The sequence below is a fragment of the Lepidochelys kempii genome, chromosome 3, assembly GCF_965140285.1.
Source record: "Lepidochelys kempii isolate rLepKem1 chromosome 3, rLepKem1.hap1, whole genome shotgun sequence".
Lineage (NCBI taxonomy): Eukaryota > Metazoa > Chordata > Testudines > Cheloniidae > Lepidochelys > Lepidochelys kempii.
The window spans coordinates 426,619-443,298 of record NC_136382.1 but is presented as its reverse complement, the minus strand read 5'-3'; the positions used below and the strand labels follow the sequence as shown (position 1 = coordinate 443,298).

The window sequence follows — 16,680 nt, the reverse complement described above, 5'->3', positions numbered from 1 at the left end:
ATGATGATGTACCTCCTGCTCATGTCAGAGTCCAGGGTCAGTACCAGCCCTCGGCAGCTGGCTGGGGAGAGCGGAGGCTGCGTGCGGAGGTGGTCAGCGTGCTGCACGAAGGCTGCGTGCGGAGGGGGTCAGCGTGCTGCACGAAGGCTGCGTGCAGAGGGGGTCAGCGTGCTGCACGAAGGCTGCGTGCGGAGGTGGTCAGCGTGCTGCACGAAGGCTGCGTGCGGAGGGGGTCAGCGTGCTGCACGAAGGCTGCGTGCGGAGGGGGTCAGCGTGCTGCACGAAGGCTGCGTGCGGAGGTGGTCAGCGTGCTGCACGAAGGCTGCGTGCGGAGGGGGTCAGCGTGCTGCACGAAGGCTGCGTGCGGAGGGGGTCAGCGTGCTGCACGAAGGCTGCGTGCGGAGGGGGTCAGCGTGCTGCACGAAGGCTGCGTGCGGAGGGGGTCAGCGTGCTGCACGAAGGCTGCGTGCGGAGGTGGTCAGCGTGCTGCACGAAGGGCGGCGTTGTTGCTCTGCAGACTGGGAGTGTGAGTTTTCTAGTGCATTTGCCAGGTGCTAAGCAAGCCGAGGTCGCTGGAGTCAGGCCTGCAAGCTGTTTAGCTGCTTTGTGTTTTACAGCAACAGGGTCACGTTACTGTCTGGGGCTCTCTGGGCCCATTTAGTCCATTGAGACTGACACAGCCAGGGCCTGCAGAGCGACACGGGAAGCCAGAGAGGGGTCAGGGGTCAGCAAGGGCAAACACTGGGGTGAGACTAGGGACTGGGATGGCACCTGGAGGTGTGGGGAAAGCACTCAGTGCAAAGGCTCTGCTGTCCCCTTTAACACAGGTCAGGCCAACCTGGTCCTGTGTGGACAAAACTCAGGCTCCAGTCCAGATCCAAGCTGCCTCCGGCCCTGCAGAGAGCGGCACTGGACTGATGGCGCTGGCTGCCTTTCAGAAACCAGCCAGTTTACCCAGAAATCCCTCTTCTAATGGGGAAGCCCATGGTTGGCATCTCCCAGCCCAGCACGCCCCTCCAGGGGGAAGAGGACTGAGCCCGCTGGCCCCTGGGAGAAGTCACTGGGGAGACAAGGAGGGCAGGGCCGTGAGCCAAGAGCTCACCAGACAGCCACTGCCTGGAGGGGGAGAAGGACGAGGGCTGAGCCTGGGGCTCCAGGGTCGGGCGCCGAGCTGTCCACCCTGCACCGCGCACTTGCCCCAGCCAGCTCCTTTTGATTTAATTGGGGCTTGGTCCTGCTTTGAGCAGGGGATTGGACTAGATGACCTCCTGAGGTCCCTTCCAACCCTGATATTCTATGATTCTATGATTCCTCCCCTGGGCAACGGTGCCCACGAGGAGCATCAACACAGCTCCCCGTCCGGAGCAGGGTGTGGGGCGGAGCGAGCCCCGGGCTGCGGGGGACGGATGGGACCCAGCCTGGACGGAGATGCTGGAGTGTTGCAGCAGCCACATGGCAGGTTTAACCCTTTGTGGGACCTCCCCAGTGTCACACGCCCAGGGATCCTTGTGACTGGCTGCACCAGGCTCTCACGATCCTACCACCCGCACCCCAGGCCAGGAGCACTGAAGGTGGGTCCTCCAGGCCTGCCTAGAGAGGCTGCAGAGAAGCAGCCAATCAGAGCACAACAGACTCAGTTAAAAGGTACTGCAAAGGCTGCATCTCCAGTTGCTGGCTGGGAGCAGAAGCAGGCGGGCGGGCAGTGACACCCCATGGAGGTGATGGGACGGGACAGAGTGAGAAGCAGCCCAGGGAAGGCAGCAGTGACCATTAAAGGGAAGCAGCACATGGCTGCTGTCTACAGGGATGCTGAGTTGGGAGCCTGGGATGCAGAGTAGTGAGGCAGGCCCAGGTTCCCCCCAGAGGAGTGGCCTAAGCCCCAAGGAGAGGAGAAAAGGCATTAAATGCCCAAGAAAGGGGCTTGGAGTTTAAACAGGGCTGAAGACCCTGCAGAGGGCCAGCCTTTTGTTGGACTTTGTTACCCTGGAAGGGGACTTAACTGCAAGGAGTGACCTGGCTGCAGAGCGGGGCAATAAGAACCCATAAAGGCAGAGAGCTCCCAGGCAGGAAGCTGGGGGCCCTGCTCTGTATCAGGGCAGGCATGGACATCAAGCCCAGGAGTAGCTGAGAACTAAGCCCAGAGATAAGCACTGGGACAGGTCCTTGTGGACCTTCTCCCCCGGAAGGGGTTCATCCATCCGTTCACCTATTAACCGAGTGACTTGGCTGGGGGGCTGAGCCACTGAGGACCTGCCTGATCAGGGCGACAGCCAACGGGGCGCTGGCTGCACAGAAATGGAAAGTGCAGGGTCGCACCCAGCCAACAGGAGGCGCTCACGAGAAGTGAGCGTGCCCCATCACTTTCCTCCAGCAGGGAAAAGTGCTCCACCCTCAGGACTGACCCTCTGCAGGGAGCTGGTGGGAACAGAGACTTGGTACGAGCACCCTGCAGCCCAACACGACAAGGGAGCTGGTCCCCATTGCTCTGCCCCTGCTCTGTACTGGGGGAGCTTGGGTGACGTTAGCAGGTGTCCAGCGCGGGCAAGGCTGCAGGCCAGGCAGCGCTGCGCCTCTCTAGGACGGGCTTTTCCAGGAGCGAGGGGCTGCGTATCACCCTCACCTCTGTTGCCTCGGCGCAGGATTTAGTGGAGGAACCTGTGCAGGTGCCACCCCACGGCAGGATGCCCCAGACGCTCTGGGTCTGGGCTGTGCAGCAGGAAATGTCTCCCCCCCGGCCTTGTGTCTCCTGTGGAGCTCGGCTCCACGCTGGGCAGAGGCTTGCCTCTATTCCGCCTGCGTGGCTGTACTACCAGAGATGCTGTGCTAGGTCCTGCCGTGGCTTTACTCCCTCGCCTCTGGTCCTGGGGCCTCTGCTCCTGACGCTCCCAGACTGACAAACCTGCCACACTGGGACACTGCATGAGCTATTTCAACAGCCTCGTGGTTCTAGCCGGGTCTCCTTGTCCCCCGTTGAGCAGCCCGGCCTCAGGAGCCCTGAGCGAGCAGCGGGGAACGAAAGGCTTCTGCGGAGGCGGCTTCTGCACCGAGCACAGATGGCTCCTCTCCAGGGCCGGGCCCAGCCCCTGCCAAGAGCCCCCAGGAGCCTCTTTCCAGCCCCTCTGCAAGCCATCCCCCCCTTCTGCCCCCTCATCGGGGGCAGGCTGAACAGCGAGGGGTCTGACTTTAATCAGGGCTCCTGTGTAGCTCAGCATTGCAATACAGCACCAGCCCTAGCTGCCCCCACGGGGATTCCCGCGTGGCAGCCCCGACTCCCCTCGGTTCCCAGAACCTGCTTCCGTGGGCTGTGGGGCCCTGCAGGGAATTTCTCGCAGGGCCCAGTGACCAATCTCCCAACCAGAGCGTGTGGCAAGGGCTCTGCCCTTACCTTGGTTGGAGCTGTTGGAGGGGAGGCGATCGGTCTCTTTCAGGGTCCGGAAATGGACCCTCTTGCTGGCGTGGCTCTCTCCATGTAGGCTGATGCTCTGCACCTGGATGATGTAGTCTGCGTCCTCTGCCAGGTCCCACAGCACACAGGCCCGGTTTGTGGTGTTCACCTCCCGGATGAACCGCTGCATTTGCCCGTCCTGCCGCTGCCAGAGTGGGAGAGACACTGTCAGTCACAGGGAGGGCTCCCCTGCCCTTCTGGAAACGGGTTAGTGAGGGCAAGTCGCCAGCATGGGTGGGTGGAGGCATGGTGATCTCTGAGCTCCTAGGAGACTCTGCTGGGCTGTTCACGTGCAGGGCAGCGATAGTCATGTGAATAGCAGTATTTCTAGAGCCCCCCATGCCATTGTACAGTCACACGGACAAACTCCTCCCTCGCAAAGCCCCGCCCAGAGTGGGGACCCTGCCCAGGGCAGCAGGGAGGGGATGGGGCTCAAGACTGGCCTGAAGCACACCCCTTTTGTAGAGGGGTTTCAAGGTGGGGGTGGCCAGGAGGGTGGGGCCAAGTCAGTCCTACCCCCTGGAGGCCCGATGGCCTGCTGGCCCCAGAGAGGATGATGAGAGATGGGTGGGGTCAGAGCTGATGCCCCAGCAGTGGGATGGCCAGAAAAGGAAGAAGGAGCCTGCATAACCCATGGCCAGCACTGCTCATGGTGCATCCCTCGGGTGGGGTGGGGTTCCCGGGAAAGCCCTCCCCAAGGGAAGGGGAGGCAGTGTGGAGGCTATGGGGACGAGGGGCAGAGACACCTTGGGGGCAGAGCCTGGTGTACCTGCTGTGAGATGGCATAGCCAATGATGACGTCTCCTTCTGGGACATCCCACGAGACGGTGGCGGAGTTTGCCTTCAGGTGTGTAACAGTCACATTGACTGGGGCCGGCGGCCTAGCTGTGAACCAGGAGAGGGAGCAGAAAGCCAGTGTGCAGGAAAGCGGGGACAAGACCAAGATCACTTCGTGCGCTATAAAATTACCGAGCTGCTTCGTTGCCTGGGACCCAGCTCCAACCAGCCTGTACAACGACCGGCATCTGAGGATGTCCATAGCAACAGCCCTTCTGCCACGGCCTGACCGGGCTTCGCAGCGTGCGCAGACTGCATAGCCAAGCACGCAGATTTGGCCTAATCGTTCTGAGAGGCAGGGTGGGGAAGTGGAGGCACCATGGGCAGGGCTGATGAGGGGGAGACAATTGTACCAGGGCCTCAGTTCAGGTCCCCCTAAAGCAGCTTAGTGTCTATGTAAATAAAGTTAAATGGGAGAGGGTGGGGCCCCAGCGAACAGGATGTACCAGCAGCCCAAATTTCCCTCAGCTGGTCCGTTCGTGGGTCTCCCATGGCAGAGGCATAGGTTCTATTCCCTGCTCTGCCAGCTGTGACCTTTTGCAGCCTCTGAGAGCTGATTGTAGGATGGAGGGACTGATGCTTGTCAGCCTCCTTGCTCAGTGATAAGGGTGCAAAGGGCAGAGAGCTAGGGACACCTGCTGCCTTGATTCCCAGCCCAGTGGACCTCCTCCTAGGCCAAACTGGGAGCCCTGCCATTCTCCAGGCCAGGCCATCCTTTGCTGAGCCAGCTGGAAAGTGGCCACTTTGTGCTGGTGTTTTCTTTTCCGATAAGTAGAAATTGTTTCCTACTGGAGGAGGGCTGAAAGGCTGTGGAGCCCTGGGGGTTTGCAGCACCCAGAAGGGGGATGTGCAGTCCAGGTGAACCCCAGTGTTGGTGGATGCTATGGCTTCCATGTGAAAGGGGCGCAAACCCAGGCCACGCATGAAAGCAGCGGACGATGACTGCAGCCGTGAGCCCCGGCAGCACTGCCCACTCCCAGGGATGTTTTAAAGCACATTCCCGTTTCCGCTCCAGAGTGCAAAGGTCCTGTCAAAGGCAAAAGCCTGATGTAGCCACTTCCAGTGCCTCTCCAGTTGTTGGTTGTGGCCTGTTGTGCTGGGGGCTAGAGGAGATGTGGTCCCTGCCCATCTAAGGAGAGATCTTTAAGGGCTCCCTAAGCGCCCTGACTGCCTGAGGATTCCCACTCACTGGGTTTCCTGCAGGGCCCCAGCCCCACCATGACAGGTGTTCACCACTCTGGGCATTGCTTTCCCTTCACCCTGCTTTTGTTTTCACCTCCTGAATAAGCTCTGAAATAGCAGCAGAGAAACTCCCACAGCAGCTTTTGCAGCAGGTCTCTGTTCTGAGCAATGTGACGCAGCTGCAGAAACAGCCAAAGCCAGCCTCCCTTAGTGCTTGGCGAATGTCGCATATGTGCCTGTCTGCACACCCAGGCACAAATCCTGTCCCTACCAGCCTGCACAGATGTTAGTGCACGCCCAGAGTGACAGGGCACGGTGTGTTTGAACATCCGGCCCAGCCGGTCCTGGAGCAGGGGCTGCATGGGAGTGAGGTGATGGGAGGCACAGGACTGGCAGAGGGACTGGTTGATGCAAGAGGACCCAGAGAGATTTGAAACAAGGGCAGGGAACTAGCCTGAGGCTCCAGCTGGAGAGATGCAGCAAACCCATTAGTAACCCCTGACTTGGCTCCGTGGTGCCTGGGCTCGTAGGAGCAGCCCAGCAGGGACACTAGGGCACAGTGCAGGACTTGGCCAGCGCAGGGTGTTTCATGGCCCGAGCAGCTGAAGGGAGTGTGAGTTGAGGAGGTAAAGCCATTTCCTCCCCAAATGTAGGCCTCTGCATCTGACTGCTTCACCCTGGGCAGAGGGCTGCCAGTGGGGGCTGGGTGGGGTAACTAGCATCCATGCATGCTGGTAGGGAGAGGATTTGTGCCTGGGTGTGCAGACAGGCACATACGTGACATTCCCAAGCGCGAAGGGGAGCTGGCTTTGGCTGTTTCTGCAGCTGCGTCGTGTAGGGCAGAGATCTGGTGCCAAGCTGTGCTGGCCTGTCTGGGGTTGCACTGTGCTCAGCTCCTCTGAGCCCACAGGTCACCAAGGACTCTGGCGTGGGTGCTGGGCCCTCCTGCATCCTCCAGCCCAAGGAAGGAGACCCTCAAACTCATTATGGCCTTGGGCCCTCCTAGGGCTCAGCCCAGGTGGGGCAGGGATCTATTCACTCTGGCCCTGGGCACCCCATCTCCATCCACAAAGTCACGCAGGCTGGCTACAGGGGTAAGGCCACTGCTGCTCAGGCCTGGAGGAGGCACACGGGAGCAGGTCCTGTGCTCCGTGACCGACTGGGGATTCCCACAGGTGGCAGCCAGGAAAGCGGGGTGAGGGGGGCGTGGTGCTCCCTTTGCTATTTAACATTTTTATTAATGACCGGGAAGAAAATGTAAAACTACACAACAATTGGGTGAGTGGTAAATAATGAAGAAAACAGGTACTGATTGCTTGGGAAGCTGGGCACGGGCAAACAATATGCCTTTTAATACTGCTAAATATATACATTTGGGAACCAAGAATGCAGGCTGTATTTACAGGATGGGGGAACTCTACCCGGGGAAATAGTGACTCTGAAAAAGATTTGGGGGTCGTGATGGATAATCGGCTGAGCATGGGTTCCCAGTGTGACTCTATGGCCAAAAGGGCTAATGCCACCCTTGGATGCATAAATGGGAATCTTGAGTAGGAGTAGAGAGGCTATTTGGCATTGGTGCGACCATTGATGGGATACTGTGTCCAATTCAAGAAGGACGTTCACGGTGCTTAATTTGTGCCAGGGCTTGGCAGCTCATAGCCCTGGCACCTCTGGGCTGCATCAGTTACGAATGTAAAAAATTGCTTGAGTCCCAGCACCTTTTACGTTACAAATTAAGCTTTGGATATTCCTCAATTGGAGAGGGGTCAGAGAAGAGCCATGAGATGGATTAAAGGATTAGAAAACCTGCCTGAGAGCTCTTAGAGCCTATTGCTAAGCCTGATTAGCTGAACCCAGAGAAGGTTAAGGAGTGCGTGAGGGGGTTTCTACTCCACACAAGGCCTGAGTAGGTAAAAAGGGTCATTAACCTCACGACAGGCTGCACCTGGAAGAGAGTCTGGGCTGATCTGCTCAGTCTCACTGATGATGCCCAGCTGGGCAGGGGCAAGCTGAGCAAGTATAAAACCAGGACGTAAGGCACAAGAGGAGGCTCTAGGAAGGAGTTCTGCAACTGTTCCCTTGAGAGGGGCGCTGCCAAGAGACAAGCAGGTGGCCTTGGGGGAGTGAGCCCTGGGGTCTTGCCTGGGAAATACAAACTCTGGCAAGAACCTGAGAGCAGGTGAAATACAGGGGCCAGCTCTAGGGTTTTTGCTGCCCCAAGTTCTGAGAGTGCAACTACCCAAGCAAGAAAAAAGAAAGGGAAAGGGGGGGCCGGAATGTCGCCCCTGGAATTGCGTCGCCCCAAGCAGTGTTTGCTTTGCTGGTGCCTCCAGCCGGTCCTGGTGAAATAGCCCCCGGGAGCAGAGGAAACTCTGGTCACCTGGATGGAAGCCCAGGGAAACAGCCGCCGGGTCCGAGTGTGTAGCTGGTTGTTGTTAGACACGGGGTCCCTGGGCTGGAAGCTGGAATAGTGGGCGGGCCTGGGTTCCTCTGTTGGCCCCTGGGAGGTGGACTGGAAGACTGCCTGAGACAGCTTATCCAGAGGGACTTTGTGGGAGGGGAGGACCGTAGTGAGCTGGCTGAAGGGCCAAGTCATGAAGAGAGAGTATCACATGGGTTGAGAGCTAATCCCCAGATGAACCACAAGGAGGCGCCCCACTGGTGAGCCATAAACCCCGTGACAGGGCGATTAGATCACAATCTATCGGTACCTACATGGGGAACAAATAGTTAACAGTGAGCTCTTCAGTCTAGCAGAGTCCGGTACAACACGATCCATGGAAATAAGGGGAATTGCCCACTGGAGCAATTTCCCAGTGGTTGTGGTGGATTCTTCAGCACTGACCACTTTTCAGTCCAGATTGGCTGTTTTTCTAACAGCTGCTCTCGGAAGGACTGTGGGGCAGTCCTCTGGGCTGTGCGCTACAGGGGGGTCAGACTGGCTGATCGCAGTGGGCCTGTCTGGCCTGGGGATCTAAGCAGATACTCCTGGTCCAGGGCTCTGGCCAAGTGCCTTGCAGGCAGGCAGGCCAGATAAGGGTCCGGCTGACAACGAGAGTGGTGCCAACATTCACTAGCGGCTCTTCTCGGGGTCTGTGTTAATCCGTGCTGGTTTGCTATTTATTACGGGCCACGGTGTGACCCACGAGTCCCCGGCACACACACAAACCGGCACGCGTGTACAAACGAGCACACGGATGATGCCGACACGCACGCACTCATTGCTGAGCAGGTGCTCGTGAGAGGAGCCCGGTTGCCGTCCAGGGATAGGCATGTGCAAAGCTTCCCCCCGCGCGTGTTGTGCCATGCCCAGCGCCGCGCTCGCCTGAAGGAGGCCTGGCTCAGCCCTGTCCCGAAGAGCGCGCAGTCCAAGTGACAAAGAGGAAGTGTGGGGAAGACTGTGACATGCGCAGCTGAGAGGCGGGCTGACCCACGGCTTGATCTGGGAGTGCCCCCAGAGGGACCTGCTGTGTGCCGCACACCGCTTGGGCCCCCCAGTCTGTCAGTTCTCAGTCCTTTTCCTGCAGTGGGACTCCAGGATGGATTTGGATGGGGGCAGAGCCTGCCTACAAGGGTGTCCCAACAAGCACCCGTTGGGTGGGCCCATTGGGGAGGGGCGGGGAGAAGATGGGGGTGGCTGTGTAGGAAGAGTGGATGAAATGGGGAGGAGGAGCGGGTGACGTGGTCTGAATGAGAGGCCGGGCTGAGGTTTGGCGGGATCTGCATGAACTGGGAGCCAGAGGGGAGGTTGGTCTGCAGGGCCAGAGAGCAGAGGGTGGCGGGTGTCTGTTGTTGGCCCAGGACCAGTGCCCTGTACCCAGCCTAAGAGCACACTAGCTCCCCTCCTGTCTCCTGGGATTTCCTCCGTATTCCAAGCTGCAGGGGGCCAGGAGCTGCTCAGGCAGCCCTTCGAGGATCTGTGGGGGCTGCTGACTGAGCGTGGCTTTGCTGTGGGAATCCAGGAGAAGCCTGTGGCAGAACCGGAGGCAGCGGTGTGGCCGTGGGAGCGCTGTGGCGGGGGGTCCCCAGAACAGAGGGGGACAGTGTGGCTGGGCTGGGGAGAGGGAGGCTGAGGTCTCAGTGAGGGGCAGGGTCACATGGTTGGGCGATTCAGCTGGGGGTGCAGTCCATCTGACCCCCCTGATGTTCCACTAAGGGAAACCCTTTCTGATGGGATGTCTGCCCCACTTCCCCATCTCTTGGGGGAGCAGGAGCAGGCCCATCTTTCTCGCCCCACCCCTGCAGGAGCCAGGGGACATTTTGCTCTGGGGAGAGGAGAGGCGAAGCAGCAGCGACACCGTCCTTATGGGTCGCTGGCAGGCGGGATCAAACCAGGGACCTCTGGCGCTTAGTGCACGAGCTACAAGCCACCTGGTGCTTAGCTAAGGCTGTGGGCAGACTCCTTTTCTCTCTCTCTCTCTCTCTCTCAGTGGCCTCGGTGCACCCGAGGGGACAGAAGCCCAGCCCAGGAGGTGTGTGGGTTACGCTTGCAGGACGGGAGGGTGGAGGAGGAAGCAGGAAGATTCCAGCAGCTCAGGGCCACTATGCATCTCCCCCGCCGGGCGCAGTGGGTCGGCCCGCTCCCTGCAGCCTGGCTGTGGGGACAGACCCCTGCGGCAGCCCCAGGCCTGGGAGAGGGGGCTGAAGAGCCCAGGAGCTGAAGAGGCGGGGCAGGGGCTGGGCGGGTGTAGGCAGTGGCAGATTTAGAGTTGGGGGGGGCCCTGTGCACAGCAGGGGGCCCAGCCAAGAAAAAGAACATTTTCATCTCCCCCCTGCCCCCCACTTTTCATTCTTTTTGGATCCCCCTTGTCCACGTTTGCTGACCCCCTCAAAGAACTCTAATAGATTGGTGAGGCATGATTTCCCTTTCTAAAAGCCATGTTGGCTTTTCCCCACAAATCGTGTTCATCTGTGTGTCTGATAATTCTGTTCTTTACCACAGTTTCAACCATTTTGCCTGGCAGTGAAGTTAGACTTACTGGCCTGTAATTGCTGGAATCACCTCTGGAGCCTTTTTAAAAAATTGGTGTCACATTAACTACCCTCCAGTCGTCTGGTACAGAAGCTGATTTAAATGATAGGTTACATACCATAGCTAGTCATTCTGCAATTTCATATTTGAGTTCCTTGAGAACTCTTGGGTAAATACCATCTAGTCCTGGTGACTTATTTCTGTTTAATGTATCAGTTGTTTCAAAACCTTCTCTACTGACACCTCCATCTGGGACAGTTCCTCAGATTTGTCACCTAAAAAGACTGTCTCAGGTGTGGGAATCTCCCTCAGCCTCTGCAGTGAAGACTGCTGTAAAGAATTCATTTACCTTCTCAGCAATGGCTTTGTCTTCCTGGAGTGCTCCTTTAGCACCTCCATGGGCCAGAGGCCCCACTAATTGTTTGGCAGGCTTCCTGCATCTGATGTACTTAAACATTTTTTTTTATTGTTAGCTGGACGATGTTTTAAATGTAACGAGCCGGGGCATGTAAAGGCCAACTGCCCCAAGAACCCAAACAGATTACAGTTCATTGCACTGGAATCACACTAGAGGTCCTCAGGTCCAGATACCTCCCAGATACCCTTGGAGTGGAGGGAAACTGAGAGTGTGGGCGGGAAGAAGGTCACCGCGTGGAGGGACACCGGAGCACAAGTGTCAGCTATCCACACTTCCTCAGTGGACTCCAATTTAATCAACCCAGAGATCCAAGTGACTATTCAACCCTTCAAGTCCAACTCTTTCAATTTGCCTACAGCCAAGTTGCCTGTCCAGTACAAGGGCTGGTCAGGAACGTGGACTTTTGCAGTCTATGATGATTATCCCATCCCCATGCTGTTGGGGGAAGACTTGGCCAATCATAGAATCAAAGAATAGAATCATAGAATATCAGGTTGGAAGGGACCTCAGGAAGTCATCTAGTCCAACCCCCTGCTCAAAGCAGGACCGATCCCCGACTAAATCATCCCAGCCAGGGCTTTGTCAAGTCTGACCTTAAAAACATCTAAGGAAGGAGATTCCACCACCTCCCTAGGTAACGCATTCCAGTGTTTCACCACCCTCCTAGTGAAAAAGTTTTTCTTAGTATCCAACCTAAACCTTCCCCACTGCAACTTGAGACCATTGCTCCTTGTTCTATCATCTGCTACCACTGAGAACAGTCTAGAGCCATCCTCTTTGGAACTCCTTTCAGGTAGTTGAAAGCAGCTATCAAATCCCCCCTCATTCTTCTCTTCCGCAGGCTAAACATCCCCAGTTCCCTCAGCCTCTCCTCATAAGTCATGTGTTCCAGACACCTAATCATTTTTGTTACCCTTCGCTGGACTCTTTCCAATTTTTCCACATCCTTCTTGTAGTGTGGGGCCCAAAACTGGACACAGTACTCCAGATGAGGCCTCACCAATGTTGAATAGAGGGGAATGATCACGTCCTTCGATCTGCTGGCAATGCCCCTACTTATACATCCCAAAATGCCATTGGGCCTTCTTGGCAACAAGGGCACACTGTTGACTCATATCCAGCTTCTCGTCCACTGTAACCCCTAGGTCCTTTTCTGCAGAACTGCTGCCGAGCCATTCGGTCCCTAGTCTGTAGCGGTGCATGGGATTCTTCCGTCCTAAGTGCAGGACTCTGCACTTGTCCTTGTTGAACCTCATCAGATTTCTTTTGGCCCAATCCTCCAATATGTCTAGGTCCCTCTGTATCCTATCCCTACCCTCCAGCGTATCTACCTGTCCTCCCAGTTTAGTGTCATCTGCAAACTTGCTGAGGGTGCAATCCACACCATCCTCCAGATCTTTTATGAAGATATTGAACAACACCGGCCCCAGGCCCAACCCTTGGGGCACTCCACTTGATCCAACTAGACATGGAGCCATTGATCACTACCCGTTGAGCCCAACAATCTAGCCAGCTTTCTATCCACTTTATAGTGCATTCATCCAGCCTGTACTTCTTTAACTTGCTGGCAAGAATACTGTGGGAGACCGTGTCAAAAGCTTTGCTAAAGTCAAGGAACAACACGTCCACTGCTTTCCCTTCATCCACAGAGCCAGTTATCTCATCATAGAAGGCAATCAGATTAGTCAGGCATGACTTGCCCTTGGTGAATCCATGCTGACTGTTCCTGATCACTTTCCTCTCCTCTAAGTGCTTCAGAATTGATTCCTTGAGGACCTGCTCCATGATTTTTCCAGGGACTGAGGTCAGGCTGACTGGCCTGTATTTCCCAGGATCCTCCTTCTTCCCTTTTTTAAAGCTGGGCACTACATTCGCCTTTTTCCAGTCATCTGGGACCTCCCCCAATCGCCATGAGTTTTCAAACATAATGGCCAATGGCTCTGCAATCACATCCGCCAACTCCTTTAGCACTCTCGGACGCAACGCATCCGGCCCCATGGACTTGTGCTCATCCAGCTTTTCTAAATAGTCCCGAACCACTTCTTTCTCCACAGAGGGCTGGTCACCTTCTCCCCATGCTGTGCTGCCCAGTGCAGCCGTCTGGGAGCTGACCTTGTTCATGAAGACAGAGGCAAAAAAAGCATTGAGTACATTAGCTTTTTCCACATCTTCTGTCACTAGGTTGCCTCCCTCATTCAGTAAGGGGCCCACACTTTCCTTGACTTTCTTCTTGTTGCTAACATACCTGAAGAAACCCTTCTTGTTATTCTTAACCTCTCTTGCTAGCTGCAACTCCAGGTGTGATTTGTGCTTCCTGATTTCACTCCTGCATCCCTGAGCAATATTTTTATACTTTACTTTTATACCCAATCATGTGAAGTCAGCCAAGAGGGTGGGAATGGTCACCCGCAGCCAGACTAAACCAGCCGTCATGCCTAGCACTGTTCTGGAAACTTCTACCAGGACCCGGTCAGAGGTGATGGAACCGGACCCCGGGCCAACGTCAGCAACAGCAGTATTGGATCCAGTCCCAGAGACCCAGACAGAGCCAGTCCCAGAACCGGAACCGGCGGAACAACTCGCACCAGACCCATTGCCAGCACTGAATCAAGTACTTGCAACCCCAACACCAGAGGGCCCCACTGAACCTGAACCGGCAGCAGCCGATAACCCTACCCAAGAGGCTCAGCCAGAGCCTGAACCCCAACATAGGGCACCAGTGGAGAGCGGTTCACAGTCAACGGAAGCAGCCCCATCCCCTACATCGCTTCCAGAGGGACCAAGCCTAGGTGCACAATCCAATGAGGAACTGATGTCTCCAGCATCAAGGGAACAGTTCCAGACCGAACAGAAAGCGGATGAAAGCCTCCAGAGAGCTTGGACGGCGGCACGGAGCAACACACCGCCTCTCAGCTCTTCTTATTGATCCAGGTTTGTTGTAGAAAGAGGACTTTTATACAAGGAAACTCTTTCTGGTGGACACCAGGAAGACTGGCATCCTCAGAGACAGTTGGTAATTCCAACTAAATACCAGGCCAAGCTCTTGAGCTTAGCCCATGATCACCCTAATGGCCATGCTGGGGTGAACAGGACCAAAGACCGTTTAGGGAGGTCGTTCCACTGGGAGGGAATGGGCAAGGATGTTTCTACCTATGTCCGGTCTTGTGAGGTATGCCAAAGAGTGGGAAAACCCCAAGACCAGGTCAAAGCCCCTCTCCAGCCACTCCCCATCATTGAAGTTCCATTTCAGTGAGTAGCTGTGGATATTCTGGGTCCTTTTCCGAAAAAGACACCCGAGGAAAGCAGTACATACTGACTTTCATGGTTTTTGCCTCCCGATGGCCGGAAGCAGTAGCTCTAATCAACACCAGGGCTAAAAGTGTGTGCCAGGCACTAGCAGACATTTTTGCCAGAGTAGGTTGGCCCTCCGACATCCTCACAGATGCAGGGACTAATTTCCTGGCAGGAACTATGGAAAGCCTGTGGGAAGCTCATGGGGTAAATCACTTGGTTGCCACTCCTTACCACCATCAAACAAATGGCCTGGTGGAGAAATTTAATGGGACTTTGGGGGCCATGATTCATAAATGAGCACTCCAATGATTGGGACCTAGTGTTGCAGCGGTTGCTCTTTCCCACAGAGCTGTACCACATCCCAGTTTAGGGTTTTCCCCATTTGAACTTGTATATGGCCGTGAGGTTAAGGGGCCATTGCAGTTGGTGAAGCAGCAATGGGAGGGATTTACACCTTCTCCAGGAACTAACATTCTGGACTTTGTAACCAACCTACAAAACACTCTCCGAACCTCTCTAGCCCTTGCTAAAGAAAACCTACAGGATGCTCAAAAAGAGCAAAAAGCCTGGTATGATAAACATGCCAGAGAGCTTTCCTTCAAAGTAGGGGACCAGGTCATGGTCTTAAAGGCGCTCCAGGCCCATAAAATGGAATTGTCGTGGAAGGGCCATTCATGGTCCAGGAGCGCCTGGGAGCTGTTAATTATCTCATAGCATTCCCCACCTCCAACCAAAAGCCTAAGGTGTACCATATTAATTCTCTAAAGCCCTTTTATTCCAGAGAATTAAAGGTTTGTTAGTTTACAGCCCAGGGAGGAGACAATGCTGAGTGGCCTGAAGGTGTCTACTACGAAGGGAAATGTGCTAGTGGCATGGAAGAGGTGAACCTCTCCATGACCCTTGGGCGTATGCAGCGACAGCAGATCCAGGAGCTGTGCACTAGCTATGTGCCGATGTTCTCAGCCACCCCAGGACTGACTGAACGGGCATACCACTCCATTGACACAGGTAATGCTCACCCAATTAGGGTCCAACCTTACCGGGCGTCTCCTCAAGCTAAAACTGCTATAGAACGGGAGATCCAGGACATGCTACAGATGGGTGTAATCCGCCCCTCTGAAAGTGCATGGGCATCTCCAGTGGTTCTAGTTCCCAAACCAGATGGGGAGATACGCTTTTGCATGGTCTACCGTAAGCTAAATGCTGTAACTCGCCCAGACAACTATCCAATGCCACGCACAGATGAACTATTAGAGAAACTGGGACGGGCCCAGTTCATCTCTACCTTGGACTTAACCAAGGGGTACTGGCAGGTACCACTAGATGAATCCGCCAAGGAAAGGTCAGCCTTCACCACCCATGTCGGGCTGTATGAATTTAATGTCCTCCCTTTCGGGCTGCGAAATGCACCCGCCACCTTCCAAAGACTGGTAGATGGTCTCCTAGCGGGATTAGGAGAATATGCAGTCGCCTACCTTGACGAAGTGGCCTTATTTTAGGATTCCTGGGCAGAACACCTGGAACATCTACAAAAAGTCTTTGAGCGCATAAGGGAGGCAGGACTAACTGTTAAGGCTAAGAAGTGTCAAATAGGCCTAGACAGAGTGACTTACCTTGGACACCAGGTGGGTCAAGGAACTATCAACCCCCTACAAGGCCAAAGTGGATGCTATCCAAAAGTGGCCTGTCTCCAAGTCAAAGAAACAGGTTCAATCCTTCTTAGGCTTGGCTGGTTATTACAGACTAATTGTACCGCAATACAGCCAAATTGCCACCCCACTGACAGACCTAACCAAAAAGAAACAGCCAAATGCCGTTCAGTGGACCGAAGAGTGTCAGAAGGCTTTTAACCAGCTTAAAGCGACACTCATGTCTGACCCTGTACTAAGGGCCCCAGACTTTGACAAACCGTTCCTAGTAACCACAGATGCGTCCGAGCGTGGTGTGGGAGCAGTTTTAATGCAGGAAGGACCGGATCAAGAATTGCACCCTGTAGTGTTTCTCAGCAAGAAGCTGTCTGAGAGGGAAAGCAACTGGTCAGTCAGTGAAAAAGAATGTTACGCCATTGTCTACGCCCTGGAAAAGCTACGCCCATATGTTTGGGGACAGCGTTTCCACCTGCAAACTGACCAAGCTGCGCTATGGTGGCTTCATACCGCCACGGGAAATAACAAAAAACTTATTCGGTGGAGTTTAGCTCTCCAAGATTTTGATTTCGACATCCAACACATCTCAGGAGCTTCTAACAAAGTGGCTGATGCACTCTCCCGTGAAAGTTTCCCAGAATCAACTGGTTAAAATCGTCCTTGAGATGTGGAAAATATTGTTAGTCTTTATGTACTTGGTAGTATATTTAGAGGTGCATGTGTCTTATTAACTCTATTTTCTCCTAGAGCTCCAGGAAGAAATCCCAGCCAGCGTTTCACCCTAGCTGTGATTTGGGGAGCGTGTCATAAATATAAAGGAAGGGTAAACCCCTTTAAAATCCCTCCTGGCCAGAGGAAAAACCCTTTCACCTGGAAGGGTTAA

At 55.3% G+C, this 16,680-nt stretch overlaps 1 protein-coding gene across 5 annotated transcripts in view; it reads right to left on the bottom strand.

Annotated features, from left to right (window-relative positions):
- Window positions 1-16,680, bottom strand: part of FNDC4 (fibronectin type III domain containing 4) — a 51,749-nt gene that overhangs the window by 18,151 nt on the left and 16,918 nt on the right. For 3 of the 5 annotated variants that reach the window (XR_012157847.1, XM_073335393.2, XM_073335392.2), the window contains exons 1-2: window positions 4,215-5,661; window positions 3,386-3,590 (exon numbers count right to left, since the gene is read on the bottom strand). Coding sequence is in view for 4 of the 5 variants with exons in the window: in XM_073335393.2 (XP_073191494.1) it covers window positions 3,386-3,590; window positions 4,215-4,484 (475 nt within the window). In the remaining variant the exon portion in view is untranslated. Of the gene's footprint in view, window positions 1-3,385; window positions 3,591-4,214; window positions 5,662-16,680 lie in introns of those variants that run through there. The other 2 variants (XM_073335395.2, XM_073335394.2) reach the window with 1 other exon arrangement.